Source organism: Bactrocera latifrons, unplaced genomic scaffold (genome assembly GCF_001853355.1).
Source record: "Bactrocera latifrons isolate USDA-ARS-PBARC rearing strain unplaced genomic scaffold, ASM185335v1 scaffold_189, whole genome shotgun sequence".
In the NCBI taxonomy this organism is placed as follows: domain Eukaryota; kingdom Metazoa; phylum Arthropoda; class Insecta; order Diptera; family Tephritidae; genus Bactrocera; species Bactrocera latifrons.
In genome coordinates this window covers 111,722-129,429 of record NW_017535396.1, presented here as the reverse complement: position 1 = coordinate 129,429, position 17,708 = coordinate 111,722, and the positions used below count along the sequence as shown (strand labels likewise).

General features: G+C 36.0%; 1 protein-coding gene across 1 annotated transcript in view; it reads right to left on the bottom strand.

Annotated features, from left to right (window-relative positions):
• Positions 1 to 17,708, bottom strand: part of LOC108967457 (protein tincar) — a 137,499-nt gene that overhangs the window by 41,470 nt on the left and 78,321 nt on the right. The window contains exon 6 of the mRNA XM_018930877.1: positions 2,649 to 2,883. Coding sequence (XP_018786422.1) covers positions 2,649 to 2,883 — 235 coding nt within the window. The remainder of the gene's footprint in view (positions 1 to 2,648; positions 2,884 to 17,708) is intronic.

Genomic DNA, 17,708 nt, shown 5'->3' with positions numbered 1-17,708 from the left:
AAGAGGAAGCCACAACCACAATCGCAATACACAATAAATAAATTTATTATCGACCGGAAATCACATACGCTTGCACATACAGTCAAAAGCGAGTTTAATTAAAATGCTATTAAAATTACKGAACAATTGATGAAGCGAATAAAAGTGCAAAAATTAAAATTGCAATTTAAGAGGAATTAAATATTAAACTACTGAATGCATTTACATACAGTGACTCACATATATATCTATCACGCTTTCGTATGTTTCAGYATTAAAGTTTGATTTTTAGCAAAAATTTTTTTTAACGGAAGCAAAATTTATGACATGTTTGGGTGGTACTATGTATGATGCTTCGTTATCACTTTGTTTAATAAAATTCTTAAAGCCCCCAAGAGTTACCTCTCTCATATGTAAAATATTATAAGATAAACGGGCTAGCATCATATGGCCGCGAGTGGGCTTGGAAAAGTAAGAATATGAAGTTAAGAAAGCACCACGTTAGGCCTAAACTCAACCACTAACGGTATTGGTGGACTAGCCGGTATTGYGGGTAATATGACGGCAGATGTCAATGCAAAAGAAATTCTGGGTAATCAGTGACTTCTCTTTGTAGAAGATTAGGTTGTAAGTGTTTCAGACATTGTTTTCCCAGCGGGACAATGATTCGAGAAGCACAAAAGTCATTTGATGCCAAAGAAAGTTATACCAAATATTAATTGGGGTACTCACAATGTGTCATAAAGCACGTTAAATCATAAAATCATATTTGTTTAAACTAGTTTAAAAGATTTGTTGTTGAATTTCATACTAAAATAAGTTTACGTAAATACAAAACTGAACTTTTCGGATCGTTATAACTTATAACTTATGAAACCCCTAAATATGTATCACTTTTTAAAGAAATATTTGCTTATACACAAAATTGATCACAATGAACTGCTTTGAGCATGCATCAGCTAATTTGTGGAATATGGACCTGACGATTGGAATTGAGTTGTGTTCTGTCCAGTCCTCTAAAAGAAACACCACAATCTGCGCCAACTATCGTGAGATAAACCTCTTCAGTATCGCATATAAAGCGTATGRTGTGAAAGACTAAAGCCCACAGTCGACAAACTGATTGAACCTTATCAGTGTGGCTGTAGGCCTGGAAACTCAACAACTCATCAGATACCTACCACGCGCCAATTTTTGGAAAGGATCCGTGAAAAGAGTGTCGACGCACACCACCGATTTCAAAGCTGCATTTGACAGCAAGAAAAGTGGCTGCCTCTATGACGGAATTTGGTATCCACGCAAAACTAATACGGTCTATGTAAACTGATGTTGAGCAATACCAAAAGCTTATCAGGTTCAAGAAGGACCTTTCCGAGCCGTTTGATACCAAACGAGGTTTCAGACAAGGTGATTCCTTGTCGTGCGAGTTCTTCATCCTACTGCTGGAGAAAATAATTCGAGCTACAGAGCTTAATCGAGTATGTACAATCTTCTATAAGAGTGTACAGCTATTGATATCATTGAACTCAAGATCCGTGCCGTTAGTTTTACTTTCCCCAGACTAGATAAGGAAGCGAAGCAAATAGGCCTGGTTGTGAACGAGGACAAAACGAAGTATCTCCAGTCATTAAATAAACAAGTGCTACCTTGGACTGAGTAGACAATTGAGAAGTAAAGTAGTCTCTAGACGAACAAAGACCAAACTCTATAAGTCACTCATTATTCCCGTCCTACTATATGATGCAGAAAAAATCTGATGAGTCGACGTTACGAGTTTTCGAGAGCAAGGTTCTACTTAAAATTTATGTTCTTTTGCGCACTGGTAACAGTGAGTATCGTATTCGACGGAACAATGAGCTGTACGAGTTCTACGGTGGCATTGACATCATTGACATAGTTCAGTGAAGTCAGAAACAGCGGCTACGATGGCTGGGTCATGAGGCTCGAATGGACGAAAACACTACAGCTCTGAAAGTATTCGACACAGTACTCACAGAATGAAGCAGAGGAAGCGCAAGACCTGCACTTCGTTGGTAAGTACCTAGCTATATTTGGAAGTTCCGATTGGCTTTAATCGTACATATGTGATTCACTATGCATATACATTTATATGAGACGAGTATTAACGACTGTTGCCGATGTGGTAGCAGTTATGATAGCTTTTCGAGCAACAGAAAGGTCCGAAATTATTGTAATGAATGTATGGTAGTGCGGGACAGATTTACTATATACTAATATTTTTTTTTTGTACTCATGTAATCTCATTACGCTAAACATAATCTATATTTTTACTCATAAGACCATATTAAAGTATGTAAACAGGCAGTTATTGGGAACGTATTTTAACACGAACATATTCAGTACATATCTGTTCCTTTATAGGCATTTCGGAAACAGTTTCACGCTTCCTCATTTCCCTTGACAGCGCTTGCATGCAGAATACATATGTAGATATAGATGTATTTATAGTATCCGCATAAGTTCGTATATGCCTATATTAGCTAAACCAATCAGTTAGCCGGATAGGCCGTCTACCTGTCACCTACCACCAGTCCACAGTCAACAGTCAACAGTCAACAGACATTGACGTGACAACATTTACACTTTGGTTTTGGGGGTTTCGGTTTTTGGCTTCGTTTGATTTGAGCGTTGGTTAGTTGTGTAATTACCTCTTGGCAGTAGTCCGTTTTCAATTATTCTAGCCTCCAAGAGTAGACGCGGCAACAGCAAACACACAGCGATGACGATGTGTACAAAAGCCGATGTTGGGCCGCCATGTGTCCACAGTGCGCGTAGAGTGCCACCGCGTGCCTCTTCCTCTAGTCCGTCATGTGGTGACATGGAGCAGCGCCGCTCTTTCGAACCAGTCGCCAATTTGATGCCATCGTTAGCCAAGTTGCCCACCTGAAATTGAACAAACACAAAGAAATATGTAATTAAAACTGCAACATGCAAAGGCGTGGGCGTAAAAGTCTACACTCATACACATACATATGCATATATAACATATAAATATGTGTGTATATATATAGGTGTGAGCGATTGAGTCACTTTAGTAGAAGTTGTTGACGCTTTGGCTGAAAGCCCAGCGCCAAAGTATTAAAATTGCATAATAATGCCGTCGACCACGTATAGTATGCGCAGGTGTGTGTAAAACTTCCTTTGCTCGATGCAATGCTGTGCGCTTGGTCATTTATGCTTTATAAATAAGTATTTTGCTCTACTATACACACTGACTACCATTATTGTGTGTATATTGAAAAAAATTTGTAATTCATATTAATTTCGATCAAGAGACGACGAGAGCAACAATGCAAAGTTTATCGGTTTAAAGCTATTTTTGTTTGCCAGCTTATACAATGCATACTCCTACGTTTCTCATACAATTGTTATATATTATACGTAAAAGTGTGCTGAAGATTTAATTAAAGTCAGTAAATATAAAAAGAAGTATGAGGCAAAAACAGGAAAACCAAAGTTCAAATAACAATATAGTATAGGAAGACCCCACTGTAGAGATTACATGGGTTTTGATGACCAAAAAAATGCCTATTTTCACARGAATTTTGTTTTTGTTATATATTAAAATAATTAATTTATTAGAACTTTTGAGTATATCAAAGCAACATTTGTATAATATTTTGTGAATTTTTCATAAATAATTTTTGGAAATTCAGCCTTTATCAGCAGATTTCCAGAGACAGCGCCCAAAAACATCTACTCGCGGGGACGAAGGACTTATTTAAAATCAAAAAACTCAAAATTCATCGATTAGTAGATAAGTACAAGTCGTGATTTAACGGAAGATTTGGAAAAAAAATGTAGTAGGAAACAAAACAATATGATTTTAGATCTGCTTTTTATCACAAATCGCCATGAAAAAGTTAGTTGGATTCTAAAAAAGACCTGCGACCAATCACTAAGTCATTTTATTTAAATGAACTATGAAAATTTTCAATGAGATCGCTTTACTAGTTTCTAAGAAATCTTTATCACCAGTTCACCACATTTGACAACGTTGTTTCAAGAAAAACCCGATCAAAGATTGAAACAGCCGACCGGTCTAGCCTGATGTGTCACTCCCCCAAAGGTTCTATTTCGCACATTTAAAGCACTTGACAAAATATTTTAAACATATTTAAGTACGGAGACGATGCTATATTAGTTCATGTGGCACAACAATGGTTCGATCGTTTACGTTCTGGAAATTTCGATGTGAAAGATGCACTTCATTCTGGTCAACCTATCGTTGAAAAAGTCGATGAAATTATGAAAAAGATGGACCCTCACATAAGCAGCCATGACAACACTAAGGAGCTTAACATTCATCATCAAACGGTTTTGAACTATTTAAAAACGGCTGGCTGTGAAMAATTTTATGGACCGAATTAACATCTGCGATTCTTTGCTAAAACGAAATGAAATTGAATCATTTCTGAAGCGAATGGTAGCAGGAAACGAAAAGTGGATAMAATACGACATTAATGTGTGAAAAAATCATGGTCCAAGCGTGGTGAAGCTCAAGAAATGGTCACAAAGCCAGGATGGACGCCTCRAAAGGTTATGCTGAGTGTTTGGTGGGATTGGAAAGAAATCATCCATTATGAGCTGCTTCAGCCTAGTCGAACGACTGATTCTTCATTTTACTGTCAACAACTGATAAGATTGAGGTAAGCATCGAAAAAAAAGCGGCCAGAACTGATCAACATAGAGGGCTTCGTCTTCCGTCAGGACAACGCTAGACTACAAACATCTTTGATGAGTCGACAAAAGCTGAGAGAGCTTAGCTCGGATGTGTTGATGCATCCCCCATATAACCCTAACCTTGCACCATCGGACTACCATTTCTTTCGGTCAATCCATACCAAATAAATATTAAAAAAATCAGTTAAAGTTTGATTAGAAATGCGAAAAGACTTTTTCAACTACACAATATTTCAACCCGGCGATTCCCCGAAATCGTATATCTGAATACCCTGTTGCATACCTTAATCCCACCAATGCAGCAAAGCTTTAACACTTATTAGTTGAGGCAAACATTAAAAAGATATTTGAAAATATAGACGGAGAAGAAAAACAATAAGAGAATTTTAAATAGATAGAGCTCAAGGAATTAGCTAGCAAAAATATTGACAGTAGTGATTACGAGTAAGGAAATAACAACTTTCGATGGCGTTTATAAAAATAGAGTTTGACCACTACAACAAAAATTATAGGCCAATTTATTAAAAATTATGGTATACAAATTTTGACAAGATTTCAAAAGAAAGCCGGGTCTTATAGATATTTTGCCCACTTATCAAAAACTTCGAACAGAACGCAAAATGAAAAACTAAACTGCATTAGATGCCTTCCCGACAAAAAGGCATACAATTTTAAACACAAAATAGACTTAAGAAAGTGAATCTCTTTACTCTTAATCTAAAATGGTTGATATTGGTGTARTTAGTATTTATGTAGCTATGAGCTGGTTTCTGAAAAATATACTCTACTGTGTTCTGCTAAAAATCTGCCAAAAATCGTATGTATTAGCCTCAAAATTAGCATACACAAAACATTCCTATAATTTAAGTACAAAAAGGGTTTGAAATGCCAGTCAGAGTACAMAACTTGTTGGCTAAGTAAATAGGTACAAAAAATTTTCTCTTTTAAATATTTTCTACATAACACTATCGTATATAATTTTTTACAACAAGCCTACTTTTATTAAATAAAACTTTTTTATTTGCAAGTTCTTGCACATGACTTCACACATAACACTAAGCAATCCAATGAAGCACAGCGTCACATACCAAAGGTTTGTATGCTGCGCTAACCTTGCTTTGGTATTTCTTCGAGTGTTAGAAGCTGCTCGAGCAGCTGAGAGAAGGAATTAAAACTTTTCCAAATGAGTACGAAGAGGTATTAGAAAACGAAGAAATAAGAAGAGTTTGTCGCATTTATTGAAAGTGGAATTCCTTTGCTCAATAGAATACGTTTATATTGGCAGCAAATAGCCGTAAACAAGTTATATGAAGAGAATTGGAAGAGAATTTGCGGCGAATGTTAGTGTGCGCCAATATAACAGGAAGGGCAAGATAGATAACATTTAAATTGAAAATAAAGTAAATAAGTCTGACTAAGCGCACAAAGTATGCGATGAATGCAAACCCAAGTACATACATATAAAAATGTGAGCTAAGTAATAAATATTTGCTTTTACATTTTTGAATTTGTGCTGAAATTTTCAGCACATTTAGTCGGTACAAAGAGTGAAAGGGAATATTATTTAATTTTGAAAGGCTAATTTGCAACTTTTTTTGGGATTATATACTTGAGCTTGAGATTTCATCTCAATATCATCCCTCAATTGAGTCTTAAGTTTCAAAATTTATCGGCAAGTTTCTACTAGAATCCAAGACAAAAAGATCTGACATATTAATGTAATGCAATTCTAACAGTTGTATATATCACAAACTAATAGATACAGGGTTATGCATATATAAAAGACAGGATGACGAGAAAAGTTGAAATTCGGTGAAAGTGTCATAACTAAGGACTAAATTTAGATATAAAACTCTGATTTTAGATATAAAACTCTAATTTGGTCGCCTGTAAAAAAAAAACTTTTGAAAAAGTGAGTAATACCTTAAGGCCCAAAATTCTTCAAATAAACGAAAACGATTTAAGCACTTAGAAATGTTTTGACTTCACTCCTGTAGTTGACGTTTGAACGAAAATATCGGTCAATGTGTGACAATCAGGGACAATCCTTCTCTGACGATGGCATGCCTGTTTATCAAAAATGGGTTTARTTCCTTTGGCCCTTCATATACCTAATGTAAAGATTTTTGAAYTTCCGAGTGACTTTGTACTGCATATATCGACCAATAAGTTATATATAGTATATATATGTATAGTATATATATAAAAAATTGCTTGGATTCCGATCCTGTGGTTAACATTTTAAGGTATTTCCCAGGCATTGATTCCTCCATATTGCATGAGTATAAAATGTTCGGTTGCACTCGAACTTAGCTCTTCCTTACTTGTTATAGTATAAAATTATATAAAAAGTTCTTAATCTCAAAGTTTTTTTTTAAAAAGGATTTGATTCTGAAAGGTAAATTTGTATGGCAGCTATATCCTAAAGTGGTGGGATAACTGCGTTCCCGATAAATACGCAACTTCGTGGTGAGAAAAGAATGTTTTAAAATTTTCAGATCGAACGGACGACAGACAGACGTTTTTCCGACTAAGTTGCTCCAGAAAACATTAAAATGGAGGTAATCCCTCAGGTTTCTTCGACTTTTCATTTAATCTAAAACTTCTGCCGCTTAAATGCGAACCGTTAAAAGCGCTTACACAAAAAACCGTTCAAATAAGCCGTCGTCGTCTATTGAATATTTGTGCCGTTTTCCACATATTAGTTTTTCTTGAGATTCTTATTCTATTTTATAAAAGGGGAAATGCAGACAAGCCAACTCTAAAAAAAAGGTATGCAAAGCTTGGACGATTTTCTTACACATATGCGCATACCGAGTACTTGACTAAGCTGCCCACATATATTTACTTTGCCTGCGCCCAGCACACAATCGACACACTCACCTGTAAGGCACTCATATTTTATGAAGCGAAAAAGTAGTACAACAACAAACAGAAAAGTAAAAAGTAAAAATTAAAATTAAAAAAATTACAATGAAAAAAAAAAAACAATTTTCAACTTGAAAGTATGTAAGTAGGGCTAATGTTAGTGTAAAAGTATTATAGTCTGCGTGCTGGGGCTTGTAAAACTGTGTTACCAGCCAAACTAGGAGATGGCAGTGCTGCTGTGGGTGAGCACAGCGAAAAGTTCGACGTTTGTCATACACTCATGCACACACACACACACATCCATATATGTATGTTTAAGCATATTGAAAGTATGGCATTYGACAGCCGTTGCCTTATTACTAGTGCCACCAACGATATATGGTCCTCTTAGACGGTTGTGAGATTTTGCTTGAAGCAAGAGCATACATATGTGTGTGTGCRTGCCTGAATATGCGAGTGGCAGGCTGTAATATTGAGTGACACAAAGAAAGTTGTGCATTTGCTGCTGTGCACTTTTATGCAACCAATTGAAGTGCACTTGAGCGCAAGCGTAAAAACCCACTGAAAAAATTGCGTAAAATTCACAAACTTTTATAAGCGTATGCATGCGCGCTAGCAGTTGTTGCATAGTAATGCAGATGCGTTTGAAAGCATATGTATGTACATGAGGGTATTCGTTATTTTTCATGTTGATTTTCTATTGCAAAGGCCCCTTGATGTTTTTGTTTTTAGCTTAAAAACCGAAATCGCATCAATCATTTTTTCCATATATTATGTGTATATATATTTTTTATACAATTTTTCAATCAATTTTAATAAACTTTTTGAAGAAGGAAACTCTAATAAAAAACTTTCGAGCTATATTGCTTTAAAAATTATACCCAGTTAATGCTTGCATCAGTACTGTATTCATATAGTGCMCCATGACGTATGAGCAACACAAATGTATTATAACAGAAGCAGCGAATTCCGCTAATCCATTCCTTAGTTGCCGCCCGTAGTAAACATAATTTGTCAAAAATAGTCTTTTTTCCTGCGCTTAAGATTTAGCGTAATGTAAAATAATAGAACCGAACCGAAATTATTTTGTGGCCCTTATAGATTTTCTCTTCGGTAACAACCTCTTTAGGGCGTCCACTATCTTCATGTTGTTATTGTAAAAGCAGAATTCTGCCAATTGACAGTCCTTCACCGGATAAAAAATCCAGATTCTTTCAGGTTACATAGACCCGACTGTGGTGATCCACTATCTTCCTCGCCGTCAGTGCTCATTTCGCCTCGCTAAAACTGAACAAACCGCTTTTCAACTTTTACTTTACCTTGCGCAGAGTCGCAATAATCTTGATCTATCCAAAACTTTAGCTTTTCCTCCAAATTAAATACGCAAAATTCCTTTAATCCAATTCATGGAAGGGATTTATACATTCAATGTTGCTCATACGTCATGGTGTACTGCATGAATATGTACACTGTATTGATGCAAAGTTTTAACTCGGTATAAATTTTAAAGCAATGTTTTTATAGAAAAATTAATACGCTTGTAGGGGGAATTTTATATCAGAATTTCTCTTTTTATTGCAAAATATTAAAAAATGTTAAATAAAMATTTCGTATATAAAATATATGGAAAATATGAATTGATTGAGGCGCGATTTAAAYTGAATATAAATAGCTTATTTACATTAGAGCCTTGCTTTTAGAGCAAAAATCTATTTCGCGGCGTTTGCAAAAATACAATCAACTTGAAAAAGGAACACCATAATGTACATATATTTGTAATTCAAAATCATGGGTATATTTATATGTTGTGTGCCTCCATATTTTTGCATAAATATGATTATGTATGTATTTGTGTATTTTACGGGCACACAAGCGGTACATTCAAGTGTGTGTAAAACTATTCATATAAACATCTGTGYATGTGAGTGCTTAAGTACTCACAGGTGCACCACTACGCAGTCATTGGCAGCGTGCGTTGAATGATGCATCAYAAGGCTACCAAGTTTCAGAAAATGTTTCAGATATGTATTACACAAAAAAAAAAAATTAACTAAATATTAATTTAATTTTCATTTTCCACAATTTTTGGTAGACAACTTCAGTCTTGGGAAAATTTTGGTAATTATTTATTACCACAGCTTTTGCTAATGCACATGGCCAAAATTTGTATATTTTTGACAAATTTGAACTTTAAAWAATTTAAATTTTTATAAAACTTTTAAATAATATATTATATTTTATGTTAATTATACAAAATTTTCGATCTTAAAGAAGTAAAGTGCAATTACAATAATTCCGCTGGTGAAGTATGAATTTCAATCAGCCTTGAACACATAAAATATTATTCATACGCTCCGGTGTACTTCGCATTAAAAAATCGTAATCAAAGATTCGAGTTTTGAAAGAGCATATGTTTACATGGTTTCACATAGTTCATTCCAAGTATGTGAAATTCTTACAGATTACGATTAAAAATAATTTATACAAGTCCATAAAATGAAAAAAAATTAATTATTTTTTTCTTCTTCTTTATTGCCATTGACAGCGCTTATGCGGTTATAGCTAAGTTCTTATTTTCACACAATAAATAACCACTTTAGCTACAACAAACAAATTTAGCTGCAAGCTAGTCAAAGAATGCCAATTTGGAGATTTGGAACTTATGTACCRTGGTATTCATAAATTTCTCTAAGATAGAAATTCGCGATTCATAGGTCCGGCCGCGAACCGAAACCACACGGTCCCCGAAAATTCCGATATGTAGTGCAGATATCTATACTAACAACATGGAAAACTCCCTCACATATGTTAGGGATTTCGATAATAACTGAAGGTATAATTCTTAATGATCATTCCTTTTCTGATCACATCTATATTGATTGTAGCTGGTCAAAAAATTCGGTCAGAGAACGATATATACAATTTAAAAACACTGAAAGGGACCTTTACGGCAGGAAACTTCGATTAGCTCTTAGGTCGAAAATCAAGCCTTACAGCCAGCACAATCGCTGAGTAGGCGATGTCTTCAGTTCTATTTGAAGCTCTGTCATTGAAAGCTCCTGTCCCCTGAAAACTCAGAAAGTGGCGCTCATCTTGATCTTTCCATTGCATATCTTCCAACTTCGATCACTGCATCGTATAATTCTCTCCTGCCGGTTCTTTTTCAGCTCACACACCTAAAAGGAACTTGTGGGCGGGGTGAAGCCTTTGGAGAAGAGGAGTCGTGAGCTTTTTGATGGCAGGATCGAGGCTAAGGAGGAGTCTCCACTAACTCTTCTCAACCAAACCCTTTGTAGCGTCTTTCAAGGTGAATGTCATCAAGGCAGCAGTAGATATACTGGTTCTTCCTACTGAGAGGTACACTCACTTCGACAGCCGAACGACTAAACTGGCTTGGCTTTCAGTACGYTGACTGTGCGCTCAAAATAGTAGAAGAGTGCACGACCACTCCATTAGCAATAGYTTCATGCGGTTTCCATATKRRAMYCRCWYGKATGRMWGRYMASTSRSWRRYSRWTMGMWASWRMMWRYMWRRYWKRYGWRMTSASYWCGYACSCTTTCTAAAGTTTCATCCGTTTATCGTTGATCCAGTCAGCACAAAAGGTGTTAGTCAACAATCAGAACTTGTGCGACGGCAAGACCTTCTGGTTGAGAGTGAACTGTGAGCACTTAGCAATGTCATTCTCGCCACAATTATAGGTGYTCTGACACTGTCGAATGAATATACATGCGGTGCGGCTAAATATTCTGTCGAACGTTCTTTGCCAAAGTTGTATGGAGGTAAGCGAGGTGAAATTATTCTGTCAGTTTCTTACCTTTTGTCCAACTTTTGCCAGATTGAGATTGAAATATTTCGGTAAACACACACTTGATGAATACAGATAATATGCTGAGAATGATACTAACCGTCCTAATAAATTTGTGCTAAGCGGAAAACGCATCATCGATTGATGAAACACCTTTAAGGAGTTTATAGGTAACACAAAGAACGAACATCTGTTCTATTCAAAGATTCAAAGATTTTGGACTAATCKTACAACCTAACATAATCTATATGCTATGGTGGTCTAATATCAGCGAATTCGACATATGGGTCTCCGGCTATACCTTATAGGTGTTAAAAACTTCGGGGCACCTTAATATACTCTGTTCATAGACAAAAAATTCAAAAGAGAAACTTTCTGCATATCTAAATCCATCGACAGTGCAACCACAGACTCAGCRTGCTTGAATTGAGCACAAGCGTTKCACACATAAGCACATAATTGTCGCCTCCACAAAAACCCAACCACAGAATACCATTAAGCTTTGTGGTTTTCTGGCAAAGTAGAGGCTTATTGTTGGAAAATGAAATTTAAATATTGTCAGTTGCATGCAAATACGCAGAAAAATATAGATGCATACATACAAACATTTTCATAGAATTTAATATTTTTACATACGGCTGGTGTGTTGTTGCTACTAGAGAGAGGTTGTTGATGCGCAAATCCGGTAAAACCGTTGAACTACAATGAACCGACACTTTCGATATGAATATATATATATACACTCATACCCGAGTGTATAGTTAACTATTCGGATTATACGAAATTTCCATGTACATATATATCTATCTATGAGCATATGACCTTTATGGAGTTCATCAAGCATTTTGTAATAATAATTGCAACTATCAGAGCCACACATAACTGAGCAGGAAAACAAACATGAAGTTTTGTCACTTTACTAACATTTTCAWTGTTATTGTGGGTTATTAAGACAATATGGCGTTTTTATATGGGGAAAAATAAAACAATGCGCCTATAGATAGGCTACTGTTGTAATACAAAAGCACATTCAGTCTGCTATCGTTCACTGCATTCATAAACTGTTGACTGCCACATTGTTGATAYTTTGAATTAAAATCGGAATTTTACCCAAAAACTACGCACACACGCACAAGAGCCTACAGTTGAGGCAGGAAGTAGYTGTTGCTGCTCCGCGCTATTCAAAGAGGCTAGGTACAGAGTACTGCAATGCAGACTAGCACATACACATATAAGTGCAGACATAAAGACAATCAGTCGGCAGGCTAGAGGCACATAGACTTCATAAAGTTATAGAGCAACAGTCTGGCCGCTGCACAATAAATGGACAAAGGCTACGTCAATGCGGCCATCAAAAGTCTGGCAGTTCTCGGTGAATCCGTAAATTCTATGCTATCGCTCAGCATTTAGCGCATTTGTGGCATTGGACTATATAAACACTGGCACATTCGTGTAAATGTGTGCTTGTATGTATGTGTGTGTCTGTTTGTATTCTATATATTCGTGTGTGGCTGTGTGCTTTGCATAAATACAGAGTTATAGGCTTTTGTTTATGCTCAGCTACGTTTGAACACATTTAGAATGATAACAACAACAACAAAAATGGTGCAGTTTATAAGTGCAAGTATRGTGAATACCGTCAACTCCTCACAATTTCCGACTTTTCCCATCACACTCTGATACAGTACGTTCTCTCTCACCCATCTGCCATACAGATTTTTGGCATTCATTTAATTTGCAYTGCAACCAATATTCATTGCTTAGTCAGGCGGCAAGCATGCTTAGCCGCTTGCTATTGTAATTGTTTGTGTGGTTGCTCTTTTACTGCCCCGGCTACGATTTAAAGTCTAGMTTTTGGAGTTCTGCAGTGTTTTCGGTTCATCTTTTTTGTTGTTGATATAATTCTACAATTTTTCTAATTTCTTATGGTTAAAGAGACATTTCTAAATACGGTCCATGAGCTAACCGCCGCACGTGGTATCTAACTAGGTGAAGCTGAAAACATAGCACCCGGTACATTGCCGACAGTTGAATTGCTGCGAAGTGCGCTTTGAGGTTCGGAGAAGATGGCTATATGAAAGGGGTGGGAACAAGGACAGGAATAAGTTCAACCAACTGAACTCCTGAAAAYTTGGATCACTGTTTTTTCTCGGCTATCATACCGGCGAGGGATATTTAGATGGGGAAAAGTCGGTGGAGAAGAGGCGCAGATAACTTTTTCAGTGAAGGGTTGACACTAGGAGGGAGTAGCTGTTAGGGTRGCGGTAGACATATACTACCGTGCCGGTTCATAGCGGCGTCGCTGGCAACTGCAAAGCCAATGAACTAGCCAGTTTCCCATCGAAATGGGACCGAGTTGGATCTGCATTGGCGTCATGCATTCGAAAAAGAGCGTTCTAACAGTGAATCAATGGACCTCGCCTGCACTTAGAAAGCGCTGGTGGACGACCAACACCTTAGGTACTGCGAGATCCATTTGGCTTATAGGAGAACACACAAGTTTTATTAAACTACTTTCCCTTTAGCAAAGTTTATATTRCCGCAMTCGYACGGRTCCAGAAATAGTTCTTGTTAGTATAGTAGTCTTTATAATGTTTAATATCAATGTTTRATAKCAAATCGACATTYTAATATCAAATSCTACTAAATTGAAAAAAACATATTATAAATCCTAAACGTGCGTRTCTTCAAATCTTCGCCGATTGTATATAACAGAGGAATATACACTGAGACCTTATAGTATTCTTCGCWAGTTCTCATGCAGAAACTTTCACGTTTTATTTGTCGGTCGTAGATTCTTGGTTTTACTTCGTCAACTTTAAGCCCCAACCTACCATCATTCTAAGCTGCTCCCCCCGTTAGGATGGACCCCTTGACCTAATCTAACATATCCTATATATTTTCTTTATCGACAAACATGTTATGATAAAAACTCAATAGTTTTTTTTTTGAGTTTAAGGTCACCAAATAATAAATGACTATAGATGAAAAYGGTATGAAACAGTAATCTCAAATTTGTAACTAAATAGAGACTATAACTAAAAGTCATATAGAGGTAGAACAACTAACAGAGATTATGATTCAATTATAATCATATACGAAACGCAAGGGAATTTTATCGCTGAATACGAGAGTAATGTGTGTTTGTGAAAGAGTAGAGTAACGCTTAAAATCTAATAAAGGAATTTTGGGCTTTTATCCTCATATAATAATTAAGACTACTGATGAATGATTAGATAATAGAGAGCAAGGAATAGATAGCAGGGAGGGTCAGCAGGATACGAATACATGCGATATAGCCAAAGAACGTACTAAAAGAYATACTTCACGTAATGAAAGTAAAGTATGATGAGACCTCGCAGCGTCATTGACGAGAGAATTAAAAGATTTTGAATAAGAGCACCCACCACTGCGTTAAATTAAATAAATCCTTTCGGTTTATTTTTTTTTATATTTTTATACTTGTTATAACAATTTTTTTTTTTTTTTTTTTTGAATTTATTGACTTTATTTTATGTGACCTGGTCTACGAAAAGGGAGCTAACGTGCGAAAACTAGTTTTCTGGGAAACAGCTGTTAAAAATCTCATCTTCCATCCGAATCAACTAAAAAGTGAAAATTGATTTTTTGGATTTTTTGACACCTAAGCCCCCTKTCCGTAGACCACATCACATATAATATAATCTCATTTAATATGTTATCAACGGGCGAGGCGACGATACTCCGATTCTGRGAACGATTTGTCACTGCTGGCGATCRAATGGACACGGATCGTGGCTGAMTTTAGTAATTGGAGGAGAGTAGYGTGAGSTGTCGASGCGGCGGAGTGTATATGCGCAAGTTTATGGYCGAATTGAATGTCCCATCTCGATATCCATTMTTTTTGTTGAGTGATTACAAGTGTGGTGAGTTGCGCTGGTGTGGTGTGGTAATGTAAGTGTATAGTGCTATCGGATGTAGTRWATTAAGCTTATGARGCTTAACTCATTTAAACAYATTTATTTATAAARAAAATTCTTTGTAAATAATACACTGCTGACCAATCACTTTGTAAACTCAAGGCGAAACGAATGTGAAAGCGCAAAGTATTGTAAAATGTTTGCGAAATTCTATAATTTAGAATTGCACCGACTTTTGCTCAACGAACTAGTATTAAATTATTTAGAACTAAAAGTTGTTAGTATTACGCAAATTYCCAAAACATGAATTGCTTAAAGCAAGCAAAATAATTAAAAGTATTTGTATAATTTTACTATATGTTTTGAGTACATGATTTTTGCGAGAAGTTTTGTAAAGCATGATGAAATTGCTTAAATAAATAGTTAGTTTACACACAAACATACAAAAAAATTTTAAAAATTCATTGCCTAGACATTACTATATATATGTACATACAGGTATACATATGTACGTACATGAGTCACAGCGGTGTTTCACAAAGAGCTACACAATGACTTCCCTCCAAAAAACACTATTTTTTGTCTTCAAAAAATGGTGCTGTATAAAATTGCTATAAATGTATGTATGTGTATAAATTACGCCGGCAGTACCACCTATACATATGCAAGCAAGTCGCCGCACAGACAATAAACAAAAGGCGGAATATGAAAAACCCATAATTGCATTTATTATCCTGATAAAAAGCGGTGCCACATCGCAAGSGAATTCGTTCTGGCCACAGAGGAAAACACCGATACACAAACAAATGAAAGCGCTTACAAGCTCACACAACCATAGCCACATATATATAGGTATGTATATGGCTGTTTGAATGTAAAAGTCGGCGAAGCATGAAGGCAGTGCGCTTAAAGTGCCGTTAGYGGAGGACGCGAAGGCTTGCAAGCGCGATAGTGTTGCCGACGTGAATTTTCCAACGGCAACACTTTTACATATATGAGTGTATTTAAATACATATATGTATATACATGCACATATACAGCTTTTTAGTTGTTGCGGCACATTGTTGTTGTGTTCGTATTGGCTGAGTGCAGTCATTATGTTTTTGCCAACTCTTGTTCTTGCGGCACTTCATTATGATTTTACCGTACGTTTTGCAAATGCATACATATACAAATACACATATACGTATATCTATATGTGTGCGAGTGCTATTGCTTTTGTTACGTTTGCGCCTTCATTGTATAAATTGCGCTTTGTTACGATCCGGACWGTTGTCGGTACAACAGGAAAGCCAGTGATGAAGGCATGCCATCGTCAGCAGCGTGCTCTGATTTTTGCTTAGTTATACCCTGAACATGGAACACTCATAGTGAGGTTGTCAAAACACCTTTTTTTTGAGTATCAAAAGGAAATTTCGGAGATACTATAAAGTGTATGTATATCAGCATGATGAACTGAATCGATTAAGCCACAGCCGTCTGCCTGTCTGTCCCTTCATCTGTCTATATAAATAGTTCGTCAGTTTTTGGGATAGCGAWCTGAAATTTTGCASATGCTATTTTYTTTCCAAGAAGCTGTTCACTTGCTGATATCGCCAATTTTGAACCACTTAGCATGTAGTTGACAAACAAACTGAACAAAAGGTGTCAAGTGCTTGTATGGACATCTTTTTCATTTGACGAGATATCTTCAYGATATTTTACACAAATTTGTAYACAAGTCCACACTACAAGTTCCAAAGATATTATGCATATCGGTTCACTATAGCATATAGCTGCCATACAATTAGTTTGACAAAAATCGATTTAAGGAACTTTCCATACCTTTTCAGGTTACAAGAAATGCACTTGTGTAGGGTATTTCGGCTTCGGTGCAGCCAAAGTTATAGTTTTGTTTTTCTTGTTGTTGTATCTCTTATTGTGGCTGTTGTAGCCTGTATTCTGCGGCATTATCAACATATGGCCTGCTACTGTATACATTTAATAATAATTGTTGGTGTATAAAACACAGCAAAGCAATGGGAAATTTAGTGCCTTTGTGAACAACAAMAATAATAACAATAAMAKAAAAAGCAAAAGCAAAATAGTATACAAATAAACATGCTGATTGAAGTGTGCGCAAAAAAAAATTAAATTATCCCAATTTGGTGGCAGTTAATTTCGTTACATTGAGTTGCAGTTGCGGCATAACGATATTGCAACAGTTGCCATATAGTGCAATATTTACGTAGCCACACACAAATTTATCCATATCTATATTTCGTCAACTGAAATGCAAAATAACGTATCATCAAAGAATTCGAAATTGAGTGTCTTACTGATTACYTTTCACTACTTCAAATTACATACATAATATTTCATATTTTCAATATTTTCAGGTTGTGCGCTTAGATATAAACCAGTTTTAACCAATATTAAAATTTTGTTTCACTCATGTTCCATTTTATTTCGT